Source organism: Schistocerca americana, chromosome 8, assembly GCF_021461395.2.
Source record: "Schistocerca americana isolate TAMUIC-IGC-003095 chromosome 8, iqSchAmer2.1, whole genome shotgun sequence".
NCBI classification, from domain to species: Eukaryota; Metazoa; Arthropoda; class Insecta; order Orthoptera; family Acrididae; genus Schistocerca; species Schistocerca americana.
This window is the reverse complement of record NC_060126.1, coordinates 185,345,768-185,369,639: the sequence shown is the minus strand read 5'-3', so window position 1 is coordinate 185,369,639 and position 23,872 is coordinate 185,345,768. Positions and strand designations below refer to the sequence as shown.

Below are 23,872 nucleotides of genomic sequence, written 5' to 3'. Positions count from 1 at the left end.
GCATTTCTTTTGTCGGTCTGCATCTACCTTAGTGCTTTTAGGTTGGAGGTTTTAATGTGTAGCAGAGTAGCTGGTTTATCCTTTTTATTCTTGTGATCAGCCAGCGACAGTCATCTGCTTCCATGTTGTAATCCCTTCTACCTTTTTCTTGCGTCTCTCTGCGGCTTTCTTGTCCTATTTTTTTTTTCATTATAGTGTTTGTTGCCCTTCTGTCGTTATTTTGGTTTTTCTTTTCTCCTGGTTCTCTGGCCATAAGTCTCATTTGTTTTATTCTTTCCCTTGTGGAGTTGTCTTATAGGAACAAGGGACCAATGATCAAGCAGTTTGGGCCCTCCCCCCCCCCCCCCCCCCCCTTTATACCAACCAAGCAACCACTCTGAAAATGTTAAAGGATATTTTGATATTTGGACCAGTGGTCTGTGGGGGCTTATTATAGAGTAATAACATAATTATGGTTTATTTGATTTGTTGCCCAATTACCTTTATTTCCGTGCAGAGACCTTCACTGCAGGCAAAAAGCTTGTAATAGGCAATCATCAAAAGCACTGAGTAATGTGAAAGTATTGTGATGTAATTCCCATCATTGTGAGAGGAATTAAGCATAGCTTTATATTGACATTCTTCGATTGCTTTTAGTGAACCCATACATGTGGTAAATAACAGGCAGTTCATCAGTAAGCTTACCCATACTGCTGAGTATAACTGTCAACATAAATAAATTCTGCCTACAACCTAACCCGAGACAAAACCAAGCAGTACTGGATGCAAGATTAAGGTCAAAGACCAAAATTGGTGTTACTGCTATCAACAGCAAGTATTGTGAGTGAATGGAAAAGATTCATTTCCCAAACATGACACACAGCCCATACCATTGACAGTTCCACTGTTACACAGATATATTCAGTGCACTACAGATATCAAGATAAATGGGATAAGAAATCAAGTGAAATACAACTGACCTGTAACGAGTCACTGGAGATGATGCGTTCCCTTGTATCAAAATACTCGTGAAGTATTCGTGAGCAACCTCCCACATTTTTTCAGTTAGGCTCAGGTTCACACTGTGTGCTCATATGGAATCCAGAACAGATCCCAATGCTACATCACAGATTTTGCAATTTATAAATCTGCACTACACAGCACTACACTACACCGCAGTACCCTACACCGCAGTACCCTACACCATGGTACTTTGAGTCAGAAGTGAAAACTGCTTTTCTCAATTTTTGGGGATTGTTAGCTCTGGTGCACTGATATATAGTTTAGGATTCACAGGGACTGTGTTGCAATTCAATGTTTGTGTGTCTGCCCCCTTATGAGGTCATGATCTCAGAATATTCTTCATGGTCCTCCTCAAGGTTCATGTCCTCACTGCCTGCAGAAGGCTGTTCTGGTTGGATGTTCTGCCGTGTTGCATCTGATTGTCATGTCACATAGCTTCTTCTAGCCTCTCTCTTGGCTGGATTCCACAGCCTACATAAGGTTGTTGAGTTAAATCATTGTTTCTGTATTTGGCAGTACCAGTAAGTAGAAGGCTACACATCTTATGCAATCAGCTGATTTAATGTAAAGTGGCCATTTTCATATGACCTTTAATTACAGACTCATTTCACTCCTTCCAGTCTTTTCAAATATTTTTGAGAAAATGAGCTGCTATACAATACTTAACTCATTTATCAGAGCACAACTAGCCAGTGCCTCTCAGTTGAGATTCAGAATTTGTCCAAACAAGAAAATCTATACTCTTGGTGTGTTCTTTGACCATGCCAAAGCCTTTTATTGTATGGAGCATAAAATTCAACTGTGGAAACAAAAAATAATGGCATTCCTCTTGCATGATGGAAGTGTTAACAGATATATGAGGACCATATCGACCTTCTTCACCCCTTGCTTGAAACTGTACACTAAAGGTGCATAAATAAAATGTGGATTTCTACACATTTTGCAGCTTTGGGTCTGCTTCTGTTGTTAATAAAACTGAATGACTTTCCTATTACATCAGTGGGCTGTTCAAAAACTGTAGTGTTGACTGATGACAGAAGCATACTAATCTAGGGTACAAACTCAGTCATACAAGATGTAGCCCAGATAATAATTGCACAGGTTAGCAACTGATTGGCAGCAAACAGAGGTTCATATTATGCAGTGTGGCAGAGAAAATAGCCTGTTAGCACTATTATTGATATTAATTACCATATATTAAATGAATCAATGTTTAAAATTTTGTGGGGTCCTTTAGATAACAAGTTAAATGAAGTTAACATATTACACTAATAAAGAAGAGCATTTCATAATGTTTTGCACTTAGAAGTTTGGCTAATTTGGATGACTTTAGAGCCAAAGCACTGGTCTATTTTACCTATTTTTCACACAATGTTGTCTTGTAAGGCATTATTTTTCAAGACAATGGAGCTGATACAAAAAAAAACATTCATCCTATGAAAGTAGGCAGTAATAATTTTGTATAGATAACTGCACAATTTTCAGAGGCTCCTTAAAAGTTCTTGGCGGTCTCACACTCACATCTACTGGAACATTCACTTGTTTATAAGTGAAACAAGTCAGTGTCAGGTGAAATGTGATTTACACAGTTGCAATGTGAGAAACAGAAGTATTGTCCAAGGAGGCTTTCTCTCCCAGTGTAGGGATTCTGCATACTTTTACGAAGGTTCTCGATGAGCTCCCTTGTGACGTAACACAAAAAATTGAAAAGTTTCAATAAATACAAAAGAAAAATTTAAAAAGAATGGTTCAGCAGCCACTCTGTCTACATATTATTTGATTATTTAGACTTCAGTAGCAAATTAATTTTAGCTGCACCACATGTAGTGATGATCATTGACATTTAGGCCCCATTCTTATATTACATGGATACCTGTTATAATCTTTTATGTACCTTCTACATGTGTATTTCACAGAAAGATGCTCTCTCTCTCTCTCTCTCTCCCTTGGGGGAAGGGGTTGACTGGGTGGTATGGGTTGTAGGATAAGGGCTATTGGGGTTTAGTCTCTTTCCTAACCCATCTGTCCAGTCGATTCAGTATATGTCCTGATTTTTATCACCAACTTGTCACTTGTCATAATTCACTCTGCATTCCAAATTTAATTATTATGTTTGTGCTCTGAAGATGATTGAGGGTTTGTAAGACAATCTACATTTTTTCAAGCTCTTGGTTATGTGTGTATGTGCATATCTACATTTCAACTATTCTCTTACAAAGTGACTCATGTCTTTTTCTTATGTTATTTGTGTCCTACCCAAGTTTTTTTGAGTATTGTATTAATTTCAAGGTCATTTTTAATATGTTGTCATAAGCACAGTCATTGACACAAAATAGGTTCTACATATTTTAACTTAACTTCTGTCTCTTTTTTTTTTCAGAGCGTGATTTAGTTGGAATTGAAACAAAGACATCACGATTGCTTTTCTTAGCTTCTGCTTCAGATTTTGAGGACAGCGTAACTCTTCCTCGTGCACTGCTGAGAAAACATCCCCGGTTTTCAGTGTATAGTCATTTAATTGATTCCCATATTTATGTGCTGAAGAAGTGGATTTGCGATTTTCTCAAGGCAGAAAAGTAAGTTGTCTGGAAGGAAAAAAGTTATATTCAGTAGAGTGCTTGTGGCTCTGTGCATGCCATGTGATGCTGAATTATGTAAAGTTTTCATACTATGACAGAAACAATAAAACAAAATATTAATTTTAAATTATTTGAAGCTTAAGTAACTACTAATGATGTAACATATAAGTGTTGAAATATAACTGTTAGGTAGCTTTATTACCGTCTACATGGCAAGGTTAATAAATGCAAATACTCGAATGCTGTAGGCTTAAATAATACGTTGCGTATTTTCTTTCCCTTCACAATATGAAGGTACTTTTGACATGTGAATTCACAAATGGCAGTTAATTACAACCACAACCATACATGATACAAAAGGTTTTTTTATGTCCTGTTTTCTTCATACAAATGAATTGTCTATGGTGAATTTATTTTGTGCTATATAGTACTTTTTAATCATCAGCAAGAAGTTAAAACTCTGCTCCAGACTGAAACTAAAACCTGGATACGACCTGTGCCCTGTGTGCAAGCCCTTGAACACACTTCACAGATTGTTTCAAAGCTTTTACATTCCAGTCACTTGTTCTTTGTTTCACCTCATTCTCACAATAGGGGGTCACTCTTATCCTGGACTCTTGAGTGACCTGCTGCTCCTTGCTGACCTTCCCCTTGAGGAACATACTAACAATCTCATACGCATTTATCAAATGTGTTTATTGGTAGCACTGAAATTTCACCTTCTAAAAGTAAGTACTGGTCAGCCATTCTGTTTCTTTGTAGTTTTATAGTTCTCTCAATTGAATTTTCCTTTTTATGCAACTCATTGTATATTCCTATTCCTCAGAAACATTAGCAATGCAGTATTCATAGCAGCTTAATAAAATGTAGTGCAGTTCATTAGACTTATACAACAGCTAACTCCCAATTTTCACTTTTGTTAATGAGTCTGTGTCAGGACCAGAACAGAAATGAGCAACCTAATAATTATTGAAGTCTGACAGTTAAGGAAAGGAAACTTGTGTCAGGTATGTTAATATTTCACACAACCATGTGGAAAGGATCTAGAAAAGGAAACTTGTGTGAGATGTGTTGAAATTTCACACAATCATATGGAAAGAAACAAGAATGGGAAGCTGGTGTGGATGTATCAATATTTTACACAATCATAGGGAAAGAAATAATTGTTGATGTGAGTGGAAAAGAAAAAAAAAAAAAAAATTGGTGCCTAGTCTGGCACTGTAGGTTAAGTTTCAGATGCTGTCAAAACTGATCAACTAACTAATATGATGGAGCACTTCCAGACAGTCTATAAAGGAGACCACTTACAAATAACTTTTGTGACCCATTCTGGAATATTGCTCAAGTGTGTGGGACCCACACCAAATAGGACTAACTGGAGATATTGAATGTATACAGAGAAGGGCAGTGCAAATGGTCAGTGGTTTGTTTGACATGTAGGAGAGTGTCATAGAGATACTGAATGACACACTCATGAAAATAGATATAAACTGTCCTGACAAAGCCTGCTTACAGAGTTCCAAGAAATGGTTTTAAATGGTGACTAAGAATATACGAGGGCCGTTCAGAAAGTAACCTCCGGTTGATTTAAAAAAATACACCGAGTTAAATAAAAATATTTTAATATATACATCTTACAACTACATCTTTGCACTATTTTTCTACATAGTCTCCATAGCGATTGAGGCACTTATCGTATCTCTTCACAAGCTTTGAAATTCCTTCTGCATAAAAATCACCTGCTTGTGCTTGGAGCCAGCCTGTGACCGCATCTTTGAGCTCTTCGTCGTCATCAAACCGCTGTGACCCGAGCCATTTCTTCAAATGCATGAAGAGGTGATAATCACTTGGCGCCAGGTCTGGGCTGTAAGGTGGATGGTTGATAACGTCCCACTTGAAGGACTCAAGAAGGGCCGTTGTTCTGCGAGCAGAGTGAGGACGGGCGTTATCGTACAAAAAAATGATACCGGAAGTCAGCATACCACGGCGTTTGTTCTGTATAGCCCGTCGTAACTTTTTTATTGTTTCACAGTACACGTCTTGATTAATGGTCGTACCACGTTCCATGAATTCAACCAACAACACCCCTTTGGCATCCCAAAACACCGTTACCATCAGTTTTCTGGCAGAAAAATCTTGCGAGGCTTTTCTTGGTTTGGTAGGCGAATTTGAATGAGCCCACATCTTTGATTGTTCTTTTGTCTCAGGGTTCACGTACTTAATCCAGGTTTCGTCACCGGTCACGATTCTGTTTAACAATGGTTCTCCTTTGTCCTCATAACGTGACAGAAAGTCTAATGCAGAGGCCATTCTTTGAGTTTTGTGGTGGTCGGTAAGAATTTTGGGCACCCATCGTGCACAGAACTTACGGTAACCCAATCTTGCTGTCACTATCTCGTACAAGAGAGTCTTAGAAATCTGCGGAAAACCAGTAGACAACTCCGACATTGAGAAACGTCGATTTTCACGAACTTTTGCATCAACTGTCTGAACGAGTTCGTCAGTCACCAATGATAGTCTACCACTCCTCTCTTCATCATGAACGTTTTCTCGTCCACTTTTAAATAAACGTACCCATTCACGGACAACTCCTTCACTCATAACTCTTGGTCCGTACACGGCACAAAGCTCACGATGAATAGCTGCTGCAGAATATCCTTTGGCTGTAAAAAACCTTATGACAGCACGCACTTCACATTTGGCGGGGTTTTCTATTGCAGCACACATTTCAAACTGCCACAAAAACTAAACTAGCGCAGGTACGACGTTCACTCGACCACGGCTTGATGCCGACTGACCTGTTGGGTGCGTGAACGCACAGATGGCGTCGCTACTCCCCCCACAACCCGCACTGTGACCAATCGGAGGTTACTTTCTGAACCGCCCTCGTACAACCACCCCCTATTTGTCGCTTGGATGGGGATCTCAAAAAAAAAAGACCAAATTAATTTCAGCATACAAAGAGGTACTTATCATTCTTCCTACACTCAATACGTGCATCGAATGGGAAGGACGTCTAATAACTGGTAAAATGGAACATACCTTCTGTGATGAACTTCACAGTGATTTGCAGAGTATAGATGTAGCTGTAGAATACAATCATTGCCTTTTTAATATTTATCACAGTTTTGTCTTTATTTCATCATACTGTAATATTAGAAGTATAATGCCTAGTGAATTTAGCTAAGCAGTAATATATGGTAGGCCATGAAAACTAATTCACAGTGACTAAGTCAGGCTGTTCCAGCTCGTGGGCTCCGTTGTGAGCCGCGGAGCGCTCCCTGCTCCGGGGAGCCGTGTCGCTCGCTGTGACCAGTCAAGTGGGCCGGCACGTGGCATGGCTGGCTGAGGCAGGCGGCAAGGCAAGCGTTTTGATGTGCCAGCTGCGTCTTACAAGATCGACAACCTCACACTCTTAGCTGCTAAGACGTGGTGACGTACTACACCAGGAAATACGATCTTCAGGAAATAAATAAGAAACAAATGTTTTACAAGAAATTGCATACTAAATTTATTGGGCCTCTGTAGTTTGAAATTTTCTTTTCATTGCAAGATCGGAAATATCAGGCGTCAAAGTGTTCGCACCGTTAATGCGGAGGATGGCCTTCATTGTTGCATCCTGAAGAAGCGATCGTTCCTTACTTTATAACTGTTTTCATTGCTCAAAAAAGCTGCTCACATCAAAGTTCCATTTCCAAACTAGTGAGGTCTCGGAATCGTGTTTCAAACGACCTGATGAGCTGCTTTAAGTTTGCTTGGTAATCGCCGAAAGTAGTACCTTCATGTAGTTTTAAAGAAGCAAGATGATTGAAGAACGTTAGATGTCCATTACTCATCTGCCTCTCAAATAAACGTAACTTTTCCATGAACACTTTGATCTGGTCGTGCATGTCAACGATTAGCAGCCCTTTGCCCTGCAATGACAGATTTAAATTATTCAGATGCATAGTTATGTCAGCTAGGAACGCCAGGTCTGATATCCATTTTATATCTTTCAGACAACGCATTTCTTCCCCTTTCATTTCTAGAAAAGGGGTATTTCCTCACTAATGGCAAAGAAAACATCAAGAACTTTTCCACGACTCAGCCAACAAACTGTACTGTGGTAAGATATATCCCCATACTCCGCTTCCACATCTTTCAGGAATCCTTTGACGACGCACAAAATTCACACACTTCACGACATCTTTCATTACGCCACCTAGCTCTGCTGTTTCAGCACACAGTGCCTCTTGGTGCATTACAGAACACGAACTATGTTGCATGTTTTGATACCCTCCGTATTACGAATCCGTTTTTAAACATACGTCTACTGGTATGTCGTTCTTAAGCCTGGCTACCAGTTCTCTGCGTGTAACGCCTTCTACCTGACTGTATTTAATTCTGTATATTGTACCTCTTCGCAGAATTAAATACTTTATGACATACAAAACACTGCGGTCGACCATGCCTCTCAATGAATAGAAAGGTATCCTCCAACAGAGGTACAGGGCTCCCGCGGCTAGTCATAGCTGTCATTGAGCACGGATTATTACGGCTGCATGCGGCCAGGGGGCAGTGAGTTCGCTTTCCCCCTCCACGCGGGCTCCGAGCTGCTGCAGTGAGCACTCCGGAGCGCTCCGGCTCCCTGGAGCTCGTTTGGAACAGCCTGCACTAAGTGATTAGTACACAGCATGCTTATTGAACAGGAGTGGGGTTCTAATCTCTCCCCAGCATATCTTGATTCAAATTTTGTCTAAATCACTTCATGCAAATCACAGAATGGTTTCATCAACATTGCTAGAGCTGATTTCTTCCCCAGTTATCTGCTTTAAGGTTGTACCTTGCCCTTGATGCCAGTAGGGCATTAAACTCTAAATTTTCTGTCTCTTGCACTGCCTTGAAAAGTATGGCTTCTACTGAGGTTGCAGCCTTCTTCTGCCTTGCTTTTCTTATGAAGGGTTGGGAGAAAGGGGGGGGGGGGGGGGTGAGTGTTGCTTCTACTCCTGATTTATTCCATTTCTTTATAGATTACAAAGGTAAACCTAGATTTTTGCAGTCATGGCTGGTGTGATGAGAAACTGCCCTTCTTGTTGTACTGGAACTTCCTTAAGAGAAAACATGAACAGTCATGTAACAAAACTTTCCGGAAATCCTGCTGTTGAAATAGGTTACTATGTTAAAAATTTCCAAAGGAGCCTCTGTTTTGCAATATCTACTATCCTGTTCTTTTTATCACAGTACCAATTGAGTTAATGCAATGATAAGACACTGAATATGTGATTGCCGGAAAATATTTAAGGTAAATGCTGGGATGGTTTCTTCAAAAGTACGAGCTTGTGCAGTTTCTAATGACATCATTGTTGGTGGGACAATAAATTTTAATCTTTCATCCTCCTGTTTTTTAGCACGGTGATATTCACTGTGGAGAATGCACCTCTTACATCTTAAGTAGTGTATGCACATGGTTTTGTCATTCTCTCTTAAATATGATATCATGGGCTACAGTTATATCCACATCCCATAAGTTGCATCAGTTTCACATTGAGTTGATTTATTGCCTTGAATTGACAGGAATGTTCTTCAGTATTACCGGTTACCACACATTCTGCCTTTCAAACATGAAATTAAAAAAAGTAGTAATCAGCCATTGAAGTAGAGATTATGGTGGCCAAACAGGGTATATTTATGGGAGAGGATCATATTTAATTCTTTTGAGAGTGATTGTAGGAATCTCTTGATACTTAAGAAAAGAAACAAAACATTGTTTTCTGTGAAGAAGTAAGTTTATATCTACGTGCTTTTTGGGTTTTACAAAACAGAGAAAAATTAACAAGAGCTATGCGGATTGTTCCATTACATTCGCGATACACATGAATACAGCTACAGATAATGTGAAAAACAATGTTTACAAAGAATAAAGAGTATAATATTACTACAAAAAGATATTGAACATTGGGTGCACATGCATTCAGCATCTTGCAAGAGGATATTAAATAATGAGTGGTATACTGGACTTAAAAACTTTCTGCAGAGCAGCTCATACTACTACATTGAAGGATAGCTTTGCAAGACTGATAAAATTATCACATTTTAATGTAATTAGAATTGGAACTGTAATATTATAATATCTTATAAAATTAACCGATTCTACTACTTGCAAGTAAATAAAATGTATATCTTTGATTTATTCTGACATTCCAGACTCTTCCCTCTGTGGAACAGAATATGACCCACGTAATGTGATCTATAGAATTATTCCTTATTTTGGTTTGTCATTTCTTTACTTATATCTGTTGTATTTTTTAAAACTTATATTGTTTGTGCTCTTTTGGGAATTGAGAATTACTTCAAATACAGCTCTTTATTTCAGGTCATTCAGCACACTGAAGGGTGAAGTTATACCTTATATTGTGAAAAAGCAACTAGTAAAGCCATTATCGCAGACTGCTCCCGATCCAAATGTTTCACTAATTGGAATGGATGTTAAAAAAGGTAGTGTAATGTTTCCTACTATGGCAGGAAATCAATGTGCTTGAAAGTATTCCCTTTTACATATAAGAACTGGCATGACATGTAGGCCTGTCAGTATTGCAGCAAAACTTATACTACAAGTCAGGTAGCTAAATTTCTCAGAGGTAAAGAACATGTACAAATATCAAAATTACTGCAAAATTATGCAACACATTGAATTGTAATAATGTTGCTGTGGTTTGCAGAGATTTAAAAACCGGAGTACTAAAGGGATACAAAATAAATTCCAAGAAGTTGTCACAGAAGCATAGAATATTATGATAAACAATGCCAAACTCTGAAAGACATCTCATTTTGTTTCTACAGTCAACTCACACTTATTGTCTGAACATGGTAAAAACACACACACACACACACACACAAACACACACACAAGGCAGTAGAGAGCACCCTATTGCTGCACTCAGAGCAAAAGAAAATTAAATCTGTAGAGAAGTCTAAAATGTAAGTGATTGAAATCAAATAGACAGTTTCAGATACATTACAGTCTTGTAACCTCTGATTATGTCTACAAATCTGTTCTGATGAAGGAACCACCCTATCCCACTTTTTCTCTGTTGGCAAGACTAGAGCTCCAACCAGAGCAGAATGAAAAGGAGAGGAAATGAAAAACCTCAATAGATTGTCCCATTACTACAGTGGAACATAAACGACTTCGGTATTCATGTGGAGGAACTTATGTCCTTAGTGTAGAGAAGCTTTTCATGTAAATGTTTTGCAGAGACCAATTTCAACCCTCCAGTGAGACCAATTTCAACCCTCCAGTTAGAGGTACTCTGCAAGACAGTCTCCTTTTGTTCTGATTTGAATCAAGATTGCAGACCCTTTAAACAAAGAGTATATTTTCTGAACATTCCTAAACCAGAGCACATTTTTCCAGTCCTGTAGTTACCTTACTTGGAAGTATTTCTCCAGAGAGAAATGAATGACAAATGATGCTGCATAATAATTTCTCTGTATATATTTTATTGGACGTAAATTTTGTCATTTTTTGTACATGGGAAATATTAATGAACAATTTGCCTTTTCAGCATTCACATTAAGTTTCTGAATTTTATGACTGTAAAAAATCCCTTAAAGCCACAATATAAAAAAGTTCTTAGATGTTAAGTAATGAAAGCTTGTAATAAAGACAAGTAATGAAAGCCGTATTCACACCTAAATGTGGGGTGCAGTCAGAGAGAATTCAAAAGGAACCACAGAATTGTCAGCTTCAGATCTTCGTAAATCACAGGACAGAATGAGAAAGGGAAAATACTAGTCAACATAGAAGACTAGAAATTACATGGAATTAAGGATGGTAAATTATATGCAAGGCATAATGTGGGAAATTTTCACAATTCTTACTCTTGAAACTGACAACCAGTAACACAATGTGCACAACACTTTTTACTTGTGGAATTTGCCGTATACCGTTGCGTGTAATACAAATAATAGAGCTGTGGCTGTACTGGACTCTTTTGGTAAAATTGATTATACTGTAAATTATAATAGTATAAACCATATTGATTATAAATGTAGCACCATTAAAATTAAACCAGATCAATACAGTAACCATATTTTCATAAATTTTCGTATCACTCTTTTTTTTATTCCACAATGGTTGTGATGTATATCCTGCTGCAAGTGGTCATGTGTTCTGTGTACTGGACTGTGAAACTCAGAAATGTGAATTCATTGGTTAAGTCATCATTGTTGCCCTCTGTGTTCAGGTTAATTATAATTTATTCTTTTTAATTCAAGTTTGATAAGAAAAAGAGAAAATAAATCATATTTATCAAAGTTTTCTACATATAAAATATATTCTACATTCCTAGATCTCTTCTCTTCCCAGATATCCACCAGTTCTCAGCAGAGGATCAGTTAGTGAATGAAATTCGCAGCATGTCAACTTTCACAGATCATTGTGGAGACATGCAGCCACCATATCACGCAGACACCATTAGGTGTTATGGTGTTGTAATGTCCAAAGAAACCTTTGGCATGCGAGCCAATACGTTAGCAGGATATAGCTTCCTGAATCATAAGGTATAATTTTGTATTCATTTTTTTCAAGATTTCTTTTTTTGTGTTGAAATGGAATGCCACAATCCTTTCAGTCCTGTTCATTCCACCTAAAACATTCTTCAGTTTTAAGATGATTGACCTATAATGTAACATTAATTGTAATTTTCCATATTTTCAGCTAAATACTGTTTGGAATTCATTGAATGGAAACTTAAAGCTGTTAAGTCCTACCAGCACCATCAAATCAAATCATATTGGGTCAGAGTGTATAGTTGGAGATGCGACGGAGATAGCGGAGAAAACAACACTAACAAATTGCATTATTGGTTCAAATTGTATTGTTCAAACAAAAACAAAGCTGTTAAACTGTATTATAATGAACAATGTCGCAATTGAAGAAGGGTAAGTTTTCTTGGTTGTTGTTCTATGAGGCTTGCTTAAAAGTAATGCCACTGAATATTTTATTCTGTTCTCAACATTGACTAATGTATGACATGTCATGTATATTACTCAGTCAACTTTCCCGTATCACTGACCCAAGTTGCAACCTTCTGCTGCTAGAGGGCTCCAAATTGTAGCATGTAACATGGCATTGTTGAACATAAATATGTTGTGCGAGAGAAATAGCATGCTGTAATTGAGTTTTGATTTCAAAGAGTTCATTCACACATGGAGCACTCACCCCTTTCAGCACAACAATACCAAACCACACATGAGCACTGCAACATCTGCAACAATCCAGCGCCTCAGTTTCACTGCCACTAATCATCCTTCATACAACCCAATGTGGCGCCATCCAGTTTTCACCTATTTGCAAAACTTAGAGAACACCTTTGATGACTTCACTTTGATAGTGATGAAGTGTTGCAACCAGAGGTGAGACTGAGCCCTCTGACAACAAAGTCAAAAATTCTGCAATGAAGGTGTCAACAAACCGGTCTCTCATCAGGAGAAATGTATTTGCCACCAGGGTGACTATATTGTTGAGAAATAAAAATATATAGACATGAAGAATAAAGATATAGAGACAGACTTCCTGACACTAAAATCTATACTCGATGTTAACAAATTTCTTTTCTCCAGAAACGCTTCCCTTGCCGTAGCCAGTCTACATTTTATATGCTCTCTACTTCAACCATCATCAGTTATTTTGCTCCCATAATAGCAAAATTCATGTACTACTTTAAGTGTGTATTTCCTAATCTAATTCTCTCAGCATCATCTGATTTAATTCGACTACAGTCCATTATCCTTGTTTTACTTTTGTTGATGTTCATCTTATGTCCTCCTTTCAAGACACTGTACATTCCGTTCAACTGCTCTCCAGATCCTTTGCTATCTCTGACAGAATTACAGTGTCGTTGGCAAACCTCAAAGTTTTTATTTCTTCTCTCTGGATTTTAATTCCTACTCCAAATTTTTATTTTGTTTCCTTTACTGCTTGCTCAATATACAGATTGAATAACATTGGGGATAGGCTACAACCCTGTCTCACTCCCTTCTCAGCAACTGCTTCCCTTTCATGCCCCTCAACTCCTATAACTGCTATCTGGCTTCTGTGCAAATTGTAAATAGCCTTTCGCTCCCAGTATTTTACCCCTGTCATTCTCAGAATTTGAAAGAGAGTATTCCAGTCAACATTGTCAAAAGCGTTCTCCAGGTCTACAAATGCTAGAAATGTAGGTTTGCCATACCTTAATCTATCTTCTAAGACTGATCTTCCCCCAGGTTAGCTTCTAGTAGTTTTTGAATTTGTTTGTAAAGAGTTTGTGTTAGTATTTTGCAGCCATGTCTTATTAAACTGATAGTTCAGTAATTTTCATAGCTGGTGACACCTGTTTTCTTTGGGATTGGAATTATTATATTCTTCTTGAAGTCTGAGGGTACTTCCCCTGTCTCGTATATTTTGCTCACCAGATGGTAGAGTTTTGTCATGGATGGCTCTCCCAAGGTTATCAATAGTCCTAATGGAATGTTGTTTACTCCCGGGGCCTTTTTTTTTTGCTTAGGTCTGTTGGTGCTTTGTCAAATTCTTCATGCATTATCATATCTCCCATTTCATCTTCATCTACATCCTATTCCATTTCCATAATATTGCTTTCAATTAAATCGCCCTTTTATAGATCCTCTATATACTCATTCCACCTTCCTGCTTTTCCTTCTTTGCTTAGGAATGGTTTTCCATCTGAGCTCTTGATATTCATACAGGTGGTTTTCTTTTCTCCAAAAGTCTCTTTAAGTTTCCTGTAGGCAGTATTCATCTTACCCGTAGTGATATATGCCTCTACATCCTTACATTTGTCATCTAGCCATTCATGCTCAAACATTTTGTACTTCCTGTCAGTCTCATTTTTGAGATGTTTGTATTCCTTTTTGCCTGCTTCATTTACTGCATTTTTATATTTTCTCCTTTCATCCATTAAATTCAACATATCTTCTGTTACCCAAGGATTTCTTTGAGCCGTCATCTTTTTAACTACTTGATCCTCTGCTGCCTCCACTATTTCATCTCTCAAAGCTACCCATTCTTCTTCTAATATATTTCTTCCCAATGTACTTGTCAATCCTTCCCTAATGCTTTCTCTCAAATTCTCTACAACTTCTGGTTCTTTCAGTTTTTCCAGGTCTCATCTCCTTGAATTCCTACATTTTAGAAGCTTTTTCAGCTTTTAATCTGCAGTTCATAACCAATAAATTGTGGTCAGAGTCCACATCTGCCACTGGAAACGTCTTACAATTTAAAACCTGGTTCCTAAATCTCTGTCTTATCATTATATAATCTATCTGAAACCTTCCAGTGTCTCCAGGTCTCTTCCACATATACAACCTTCTTTACTGAGCGAGGTGGCGCAGTGGTTAGCACACTGGACTCACATTCGGGAGGACTACGGTTCAAACCCGTGTCCGGCCATCCTGATTTAGGTTTTCCGTGATTTCCCTCTATCACTCCAGGCAAATGTTTGGATGGTTCCTTTGAAAGGGCACGGCCGACTTCCTTCCCCGTCCTTCCCTAATCCAATGACACCGGTAATCTCGCTGTTTGGTCTCTTCCTCCAAACAACCCAACCCAACCCAACCTTCATTCACGATTCTTAAACCAAGTGTTAGCTATGATTAAGCTATGCTCTGTGCAAAATTCTACCAGGCGGCTTCCGCTTTCATTCCTTACCCCAGTCCATATTCACCTACTTCTTTTCCTTTTCTACCTTTTCCTACTACTGCAGGAAACATCCCAAACAGTCTCGCAGTCGGATTTTCGTAGTACATTGAAATGTTGCTGCATTCGAAGATGAACAATACAGAATTTGTATTTACTTTGTTGGATAATGTACGAAAATGCAGTGGTCGAAACTCGGTGCGGAGAAAAAAATTCATCTTCTACCTTGTTTTTAAATTTATTTCTTGACGCAGAGGTTTTTGCGCCAGTATTTATCTTTGTGCCTGCAAAGCATGCCCGTGTAGTGCTACATATATTCGACGGCAGAAGTTAGTTGTGGCGGCACCTACCAACATTTTTTCAGAACTTCCACTTACTTTGCACTCGATTGTAAGCCGCAGGCGGTTTTTTGGATTACAAAAACCAGAAAAAAAGTGCGGCTTAGATTCGAGTAAATACGGTACCTACTGTGAGTTGATGTGAAGAGCATAATAACAGAAAACAGCATTCACACTAGCTTTTGAGCACTAGTGGCCACAGGAGTGCACATTTGGGTGTCTTTGAGGTAGTGTGTGTGTGTGTGTGTGTGTGTGTGTGTGTGTGTGTGTGATGGCGTGTGCAGTTGCTGGAGAAAGCTAATTCAAATGCTGTTTTCTGTTAGTGTGTTATTGTGCTTCACATGCTGATCTGCTGTAGATGAGTTGTTGCTTTTTCCTTATTTTATGTATTGCTCCATTCAGGAATTTCCAATATTGTTAGATCCTAACATGAGACTGTATGGTGGGTCTGCTTTACATTGAGCCCTGCCCACACTTTGGTACATGATTTTCATTAACGATGTTCACCTTGAAAATCATCATGACATTGTAAAAGCATGCTGTCAAGGTTCCAAGTGCAAATGGTGCCCCACTCTGTATTTTAGGCTTAAATATTTCATAATTGAGCTGCTAAAAGCAGATATCGGAATAACGACTGACTTTGTATCATATTTTGTGCCAGATGGATATGAAAAAATTAAATAAATAAATCTAGGAAAAATCTAGTACATTTAATGGCCAACATGACAGTCAGAAATGTGTAACAGATGATCAGTAATTCATCTCAGTAACACACTACAGTCATCTAATGGTAAATATTTTGTTCAAAACCAGTTATGGCAAACAACCACAGATGACTTAAATATGTCACCTATTTAGTGGTTGCTTACTCTTTCACATATTTTCTTACCATACAGGCATAGTACCTTCATACACCAAATTTTTACAATATCTTTGGTATATTTAAATGCATTCTGCAATTTCCTTGAGGTAGTGCACCACTTATGAACTGTACTGATCTTCAGAAGCAGCTCTGCATGAATAATTTTGAGAAAGCCATGTTCATGTGCCACAAGGACCAGACACAGGGACAGGGATATTGTTGTTTAACAGTGTATTCCAGCCATTATAGTTTAATAGTACTAATTAAACTATGTAGATAGGTGCTCTGAATAACACATTCTTAGGGGGACTCAAATGATTAAAGTTGTTCTGTCATCCACCCAACCCACATAATGTCGTGGTCCACATATATATGCAAACTCATGCCACATGGGTTGCACCCTTGTGGAAGACACAGGTCCGCAACCTGCCTCATGCACTCATCTAACTCATCTTATTCCATTCCCATCACATGCCTGTCGTACTCTATCAAAAGAAGGGTCACCTATGAAAGCAGTTATGTTGTATACTCTCTCTGTTAGAAATTTTGCACATCTTTTATGTGAGCATGACCATTGTCCAAATGTCCATCCAAATGAACAGCCACATGAAAACTGTGGTTAATATCAGAATTGACTACCCAGTGGTAGAACACACTGTTGCACACAATATGCTTGACTTCATTGGCTACCCCACAACCAAAACCATGGACTCAGGAACCTACCCCTCCCCAGGCCACAACTTCTACAAATTGTGAAGATGTAAATTGTTTTTACAATGCATCCTTGCACACAGTCATCTTGATTTCAATATCTGCTATCCCATGTTTCACAAAAACTCCACCTCTGTGGGCATGCCTCACTTCACTGACTCTACACTCTCACTTTACTCTCTGCAGTCTCCTTTTTCATCTATTACATCTACACTTCCCAGACCGCCCAGTCATTTTGCTGTGTACCTCATGATATTCCCTCTGCCTGTGCCACATCAAACTTACTGATCATACATTTGCATCCCATGCACTTGCTGTACCTTTCCCTCCTGCCTCTCAGGCATCCTCTGCTACACCAGGTCTTCACTTGCATTCCTGGTTCTCTCTCTCTCTCTCTCTCTCTCTCTGTGTGTGTTTTCTACATTAACAATTAGTTCTGAAAATTACTCAAAAGCTTAGCAATGTTTTTGGTCTTTTATATGTGCCTATCATCCACTCAAAGACTTAACTATATGGTGAGGTGTTTACCTTTACTCCAGAATCAGAATCTTATTATCTCATTAAGTTCATACATAAATTATTGATTTAATGTTCAAGAGACTCATCAATATCAATAATGTAACTGAGATACAGACAATGTGTTAAAAGAAACCTAAAATTCATCTTAATTTACAAACATCAATACAAGTTTACTACAGTACTTTACATAGAAATCTTTATCATCATTTAAAAATTGCAACACTGAATAATTATTCTTAAAAATTTATTTACTGGCCATGAATTCCTTGACATTGGCTTAGATAGATCTACTGTCCAATAGTCAATCTGGAAATCTGTGCCAGACTAGGTCTCAAACCCAGATTTCCCACTTATTGTGAGTGGTTGCCTTAACCACTTCATGAGCGTGCACGGATAGCTGCAGTGGTTAGGGCGACTCCTCGCAATAAGCAGGAAATCTGGGTTTGAGTCCCCATCCAGCACAAATTTTCATGTGTCACTATTGGTTAGTAGATCTACACTAATACAGCTGATTTATAGGACTTTGCAGTCAGGAAATAAATTTTGAAGTATTTCATACAGCTGTGGATAATCAAAAATGCCCTGTTGGGGATCCATATTCTGAATAACAACATTTTTGCTCTAGGATGGCATAAGATTTTATCTTCAGTAAACCTAGTAGTATATTGTGAAAGTTTTTGACTTTTAATTTGTTATAAATTTTCATAGCCATGTCCTATTGTGTGCTACGTACGTTGAAATTGGATTCCTATAAATAATTCTGGATGGGTATGTATAAAGACAAACAATTAATAAATGTAAATACATGGAATAGTTAAAATTCTTATCTCCATGAATAGAGGTTGGCATGTATCTGTAGACATAATATTACACATATTTCTAAAAATAGTTTTTTCAACCAGTAATAGCCTATTTACAGTACTTGCATTCCTCCAGATCTTAAAATTCCATCTCATAAAATAGATTCAAAATAGCTTTGGTAAACAACTTTCCTAGTGTTCGTGTCACTTGCATTGGGCAATATTGTCATTGTGAATGTGAGACTGGCTTGTTTGCCAGGTAGCTTATACAAGAAGACCAGGAGACATTTTTTTTCTAGAAATATCCCCAGGAATTTGACAGAATCTGCTTCCCTAAGTTCCTGATTTTTATGGGTAATTTGGAAGTTACATAATTTTGATTGTTTGGTTTTCATCTGTGTTAGTTGGTTCTCTGTCATGTTTTATTGTGATCAGTTTGCATCAAACCAATGTTTTAAACTATTTATAATGTCAATGACGCTTTGGGAAATTTGTTATGTGTCTCACTTTCAGTGACTACATGTGTGTCATCTGTAAATAAAATTGAATAGGGTGTTATATTTAGAGGTAAATCATTTATATAAGATAAAAACAGAATTAGGCCTAAAATGGAATCTTGTGGTACTTTTTGTGAAATAATTATCATTCTGAGAAATAGTTTCCTGTACCTGATGTTACAACTACTACTTGCTTTCTATCTGTTATATATGATTAGCTTAGCACCCGTTGCTTTGCTCACTTAGCCTATATGGCCTGCAGGGCTTTTCTTTTTATTTTTTTGTTCGTATTTAATTGAATTTTTATATTGTTCACAAATTGCAACTCCTTCTAAACTTTTCATGCTAATTAAGGCCATATAAGCATGATCTTTTCTGAATGTACTCCTGACTAAAAAGTGATTCTGGTAGCTGGAGTCCTAGGTTTTTCTTAATCATGCTGTTTGCATTCTTGTGGGGATATTTTCATAGCAACTATCATTCCATAACAAATATTTCTTCATTTCTAATCGAGAAGTGAAATACCACTTTTCATAAATTTAACTTTATATTTTTTAATGTAACAAAATATTTTATTAGACATTTTCATAGTCTGTTGCACTCCCTTAGAGGTTGAACTTCCAGAAACACTGAAACACATATATTTGCACTTATAACTGAGAAGTCAAGTACCAGTTGTTATAAGTGTAGCCTTAAAAATCCTTTAGTAGTTCTTTTGCAATTTTTTATTTTCAAAAAAAGTTTTCACCCACTATTTTACCCCTTTGTGGCTGAATTTCCAAAAATGCTGAAACACATATTTTTTTATTTTCTGACTGAGAACCCAAATACCAGTTTTCGTAATTCTAACTTCAGAATTCCCTGAATAGTGAAATACTTTTAAAAAGCCTTGCATCCCCTATTTCATCCCGTTAGAAGTGGAATTTTGGACAATCCATTCTTAAATGATGCCTACAGTGTAAGATTCCCACCCTCTCTGAATTTCAAGTTTCTATACTTAAGTGGTTTGGGCTGGATGATAATTGATTCAGTGGATCAGTCTATCCCTGTTTCACTCCATTAGGGGTTGAATTTCCATAAACAGTGATACGTGTGTGTTTAATTTCTAACAGAGAAGACAAAAACAAATTTTCATAGATTTAGATTCAGTAATCAGGGTGTATACGACCCGGGACAACAGGGAGATCTGGGAAAAACTCGGGATTTTTTTTGTCCAGGAGATAAACCAGGGAAATTTTTTAGAATTTTGGGAATTTTTCACATTTTTAGTTTTCAGTTAAATTTTTGTAATTTGACTGGTAAGAATCAATACTCTAACAAAGGATGTTATTGTATCTCGCTGTTGCAGAATAACACTGCACCAATAAAACATGAATGAGAGAAGAAAAAAAAAGAAAATTAAACCTAAGTTGCAAAGGAAATGCGGTATATACAACAACAAGACACAGTGCTCATACTAGCATCTGCCAACAGAAAAATTTGTTAAAGGAAGACTATGCAATACTTCATAACAACAAATTGCCTCCAATGAGCGTGACGTCACAGCTGTTAACATTAGATTCATTTGAGCAGTTGAGTTGCATATGAGTAATACTTTCTTCCGCTTTTGGCTACAGAAGTGTGGCTGTTAGCCATACAAGCAACAGCAGCAAGCAGCCAGCATCCTGTATTTCAACTCCTTAGGGATGGAATTTTGAAAAATTGCTTCATAAATAATATTTCAGTGTAAGATCCATGCCTTCTCCAAATTTCAAGTTTCTATCCTTAGCAGTTTGGGCTTGGGTGATGATGTGCGAATGAGTGAGTTGGTCAGTCAGTCAGTCAGTCAGTCAGTCAGTCAGGCCATTACCTTTTACATATAGAGATTTGAACCAGTTCAAAGCACTACTGTTTATTCCATATCTTTCTACTTGCCTTATATTGGAGATGCTGAGTTGCAGATAGACACAACAAAAAGGCTGTCACAAAATGAGCTTTCGGCTGACAAGGCCTCTGTCAAGAATAGACAAAAAACACAATTCACACATACCTGACCATAGTCTCTGGCAGCTGAAGCCAGACCATGAGCAGCGGTGAATGATGGGAGAGGCAACCAGGTGGGGATAAGGAGGCGGCTGAGGTGGGGAGGAGGAGGGATAGAAAGGTGGGGGTAGGGGACAGTAAAGTGCTGCTAATGGGAGTGTGCAGGGACAACGTTCAGAGAGGGTAGGGCAGATAGGCACAGTCGGGAGGTTAACGGATGCTAGGCAGAGAGGGGAGGGGGGATAGAGAAGTAAAAAGACTGGTTGCGTTGGTGGAGTAGAGGATTGTGTAATGCTGGAATGGGAACAGGGAAGGGGCTAGATGGGTAAGGACAGTGTTTAAAGAAAGTTGAGAGCACGAAGGTTAGGGGGATGTAGGATATATGGCAGCAAGAGTTCCCACCAGCACAATTCAGAAAATCTGGTGTTGGTGAGAAGGTTCCAGATGGTGCAGGCTGTGAAGCAGTCATTGAAATAAACGTTGTGTTTGGCGGCATGCTCAGCAACAGGATGGTCAAGTCGTTTCTCGGCCACAGTTTGTCAGTGGCCATTTATGAGTTAAGGCAGCTTGTTTGTTGCCATGCCCCACTTACAGTGCAGCACAGTGGTTGCAGTTTAGCTTGTACAGGGTGTATACCACCCGGGACAACCGGGTGATCTAGGAAAAACCCGGGAATTTTTTCATCTGGGAGAAAAGCGGGAAAAACTCAGGAATTTTTTTAGAATTCCGGGAATTTTTCGTTGTTTTAGTTTTCAGTTAAATTTTTGTAACTAACTGGTAAGAACTAGTACTCTAACAAAGAATATTACTGTATCTCACTACTGCAGAATAATACTGCAGCAATAAAACAAGAATGAGAGAGGAAAAAAAAAAGAAACTTAAGTTTCAAAGGAAATGAACCATATACAACAACAAAACACAGTGCTCATACAAGCATCTGCCAACAGCAAAATGTGTCAAAGGTGTTAGGAAGACTATGCAATGCTTCATAACAACAAATTGCCTCCGATGAGCGTGACGTCACAACTGTTTATATTAGATTCATTTGAGTGGTTGCAAGTGAGCATATGCGCATGTGTAGTTTAGTTGCATATGAGTAGTACGACAGTCTAACATAGACTGTGGTAGTACCTTATCCCGCTTCTGTCTACAGAAGTGTGGCAGTTAGCTGTATAAGCAAAAGCAGCAAGCAGCCAGAAGCTATCCAGAAAAATTTCACTGGTGTGTCTAAGCCATCAGATTCACATATGTGCAACAGGCCCGGAACTAGGGGGCGGGGGCAAACAGGGGTACCTGCCCTGGGCGTTTCGGGAGGGGGGCGGGGGGGGGGGGGGGGGGGGTGGGGCCGCCAAATTCATATTATCGAGAAAAAAGATCTTGTTCCACATTCACAAAGCGCCTGGCATCCAGCGTATGTTGGTCTATCGATAACTCATATCATTTTGAACGCATCCCTGTTGGTTTTTGAACAAATTGTAAGTTGATTTCTGAATGAATCATAAGTTGATTTTTGAATTCGTGCATAGTGTACTTGATGTCTCTGGCAGGGGAATCCCCGCCCATGTAGAAGTAAACTTACCTGCAGACAAAAGCGGACGGGTCTATACGAGCTGAGCAGAATAAAGCCGGACGGGTGAATGCCAATCGCTGTTTATATAGTTGACTGGGTTTGCAAATGATCAGCGTTGTTATAATTACTAGCAAAATCCATAGATTCAGACTACCAGAGTGGAAATAAATGACTAACAGGAATATGTATTGTCTTCTCCGTGTATCCAAGAGAATGAAATTTTGACAGAAAATTTTTGGCCAGACCGCTACACTACTAAGGGCCAGTTATACAGTCCCCAGCTAGCAGCCGCTAAAGTTCTATTGTGGGAGTAGCGCGGAAAACATGTTGTATGAACAGGTAATAACGCCTAACCGGAGAATAAATGCGGGATATTAAACCGGTGATTGTGGTAGGGTTAGTGAAGTTAACCAGAGAATAAGTTTTGACACTGGCAGGAATAGTTACAGAATTAGTGATGACAAGATTGTTTGTTAGACAGAGGAAGGAGGAGAAATGGGGACTCACACAAATTACGGAAGAATATGACGATTCCAAATTTATATAAAAATTTCGTACTACTACTCTTCGATCTCATGCGTCAGAAGCTAGAGACTATGAATGAAACGTGAAACTATTTCCTAACATAAAATTTTTTGCTTTTAGAAGGCCTGGTAGACATATGATATTGGTACTTCGCGAATTATATTCTGTCATGTTATAAAGATGACTATTTGTGGCAAAACAATCTTGTTTATTTGGTGTGTGTAACAATTGTTGCAATATTAGGTGGGCTTATTTCGTTTTATCTAGCAGACAGTGACAAAATACACGTAATCAGATCGGAAAACCACACCAGTCTTAGGTACTATTTGTATTAACAGCTTTTCTAGTATTAGACAACGACATTTCATTTTTTATGTAGCAAAACGTTCACGAACTTTGATGAGGTAATAGATTCTTTCCCAGAAAGGAAAGTACACCACATAAAGCTGTGGCAAGATAGAGAGAAAAAAAAGCTAGGACTTAAAGATTGAAGAAATGTATACTGTCTTGCTTGTCTCTTGTCTTTACTTGTTTTATGTGTCCTGTATTTAATTTTATGTCACACAAAACAGCAAGTTATTAGATAATAGGCAGTACAAAGTGCAAATTTTCTGATCAGTTCTTGTTCTCCCGATTACAAATAATCCCATTCACTATTAATTGCAAGATATTTTTTATTTGTTTATTTATTTATTTTTTAAAGAGGGGCAGGCTGTCACACCGGCCGACTGGGAGCAGGATAAGCACCACAGGAGATTTTAATTTCCACT

The 23,872-nt window shown here is 38.3% G+C and overlaps 1 protein-coding gene across 3 annotated transcripts in view; it reads left to right on the top strand.

The window, feature by feature from the left end:
- Positions 1–23,872, top strand: part of LOC124544774 (translation initiation factor eIF-2B subunit gamma) — a 54,893-nt gene that overhangs the window by 19,223 nt on the left and 11,798 nt on the right. For all 3 annotated transcript variants that reach the window (XM_047123454.1, XM_047123453.1, XM_047123452.1), the window contains exons 5-8: positions 3,383–3,578; positions 9,934–10,055; positions 11,929–12,122; positions 12,280–12,503. In XM_047123454.1, coding sequence (XP_046979410.1) covers positions 3,383–3,578; positions 9,934–10,055; positions 11,929–12,122; positions 12,280–12,503 — 736 coding nt within the window. The remainder of the gene's footprint in view (positions 1–3,382; positions 3,579–9,933; positions 10,056–11,928; positions 12,123–12,279; positions 12,504–23,872) is intronic.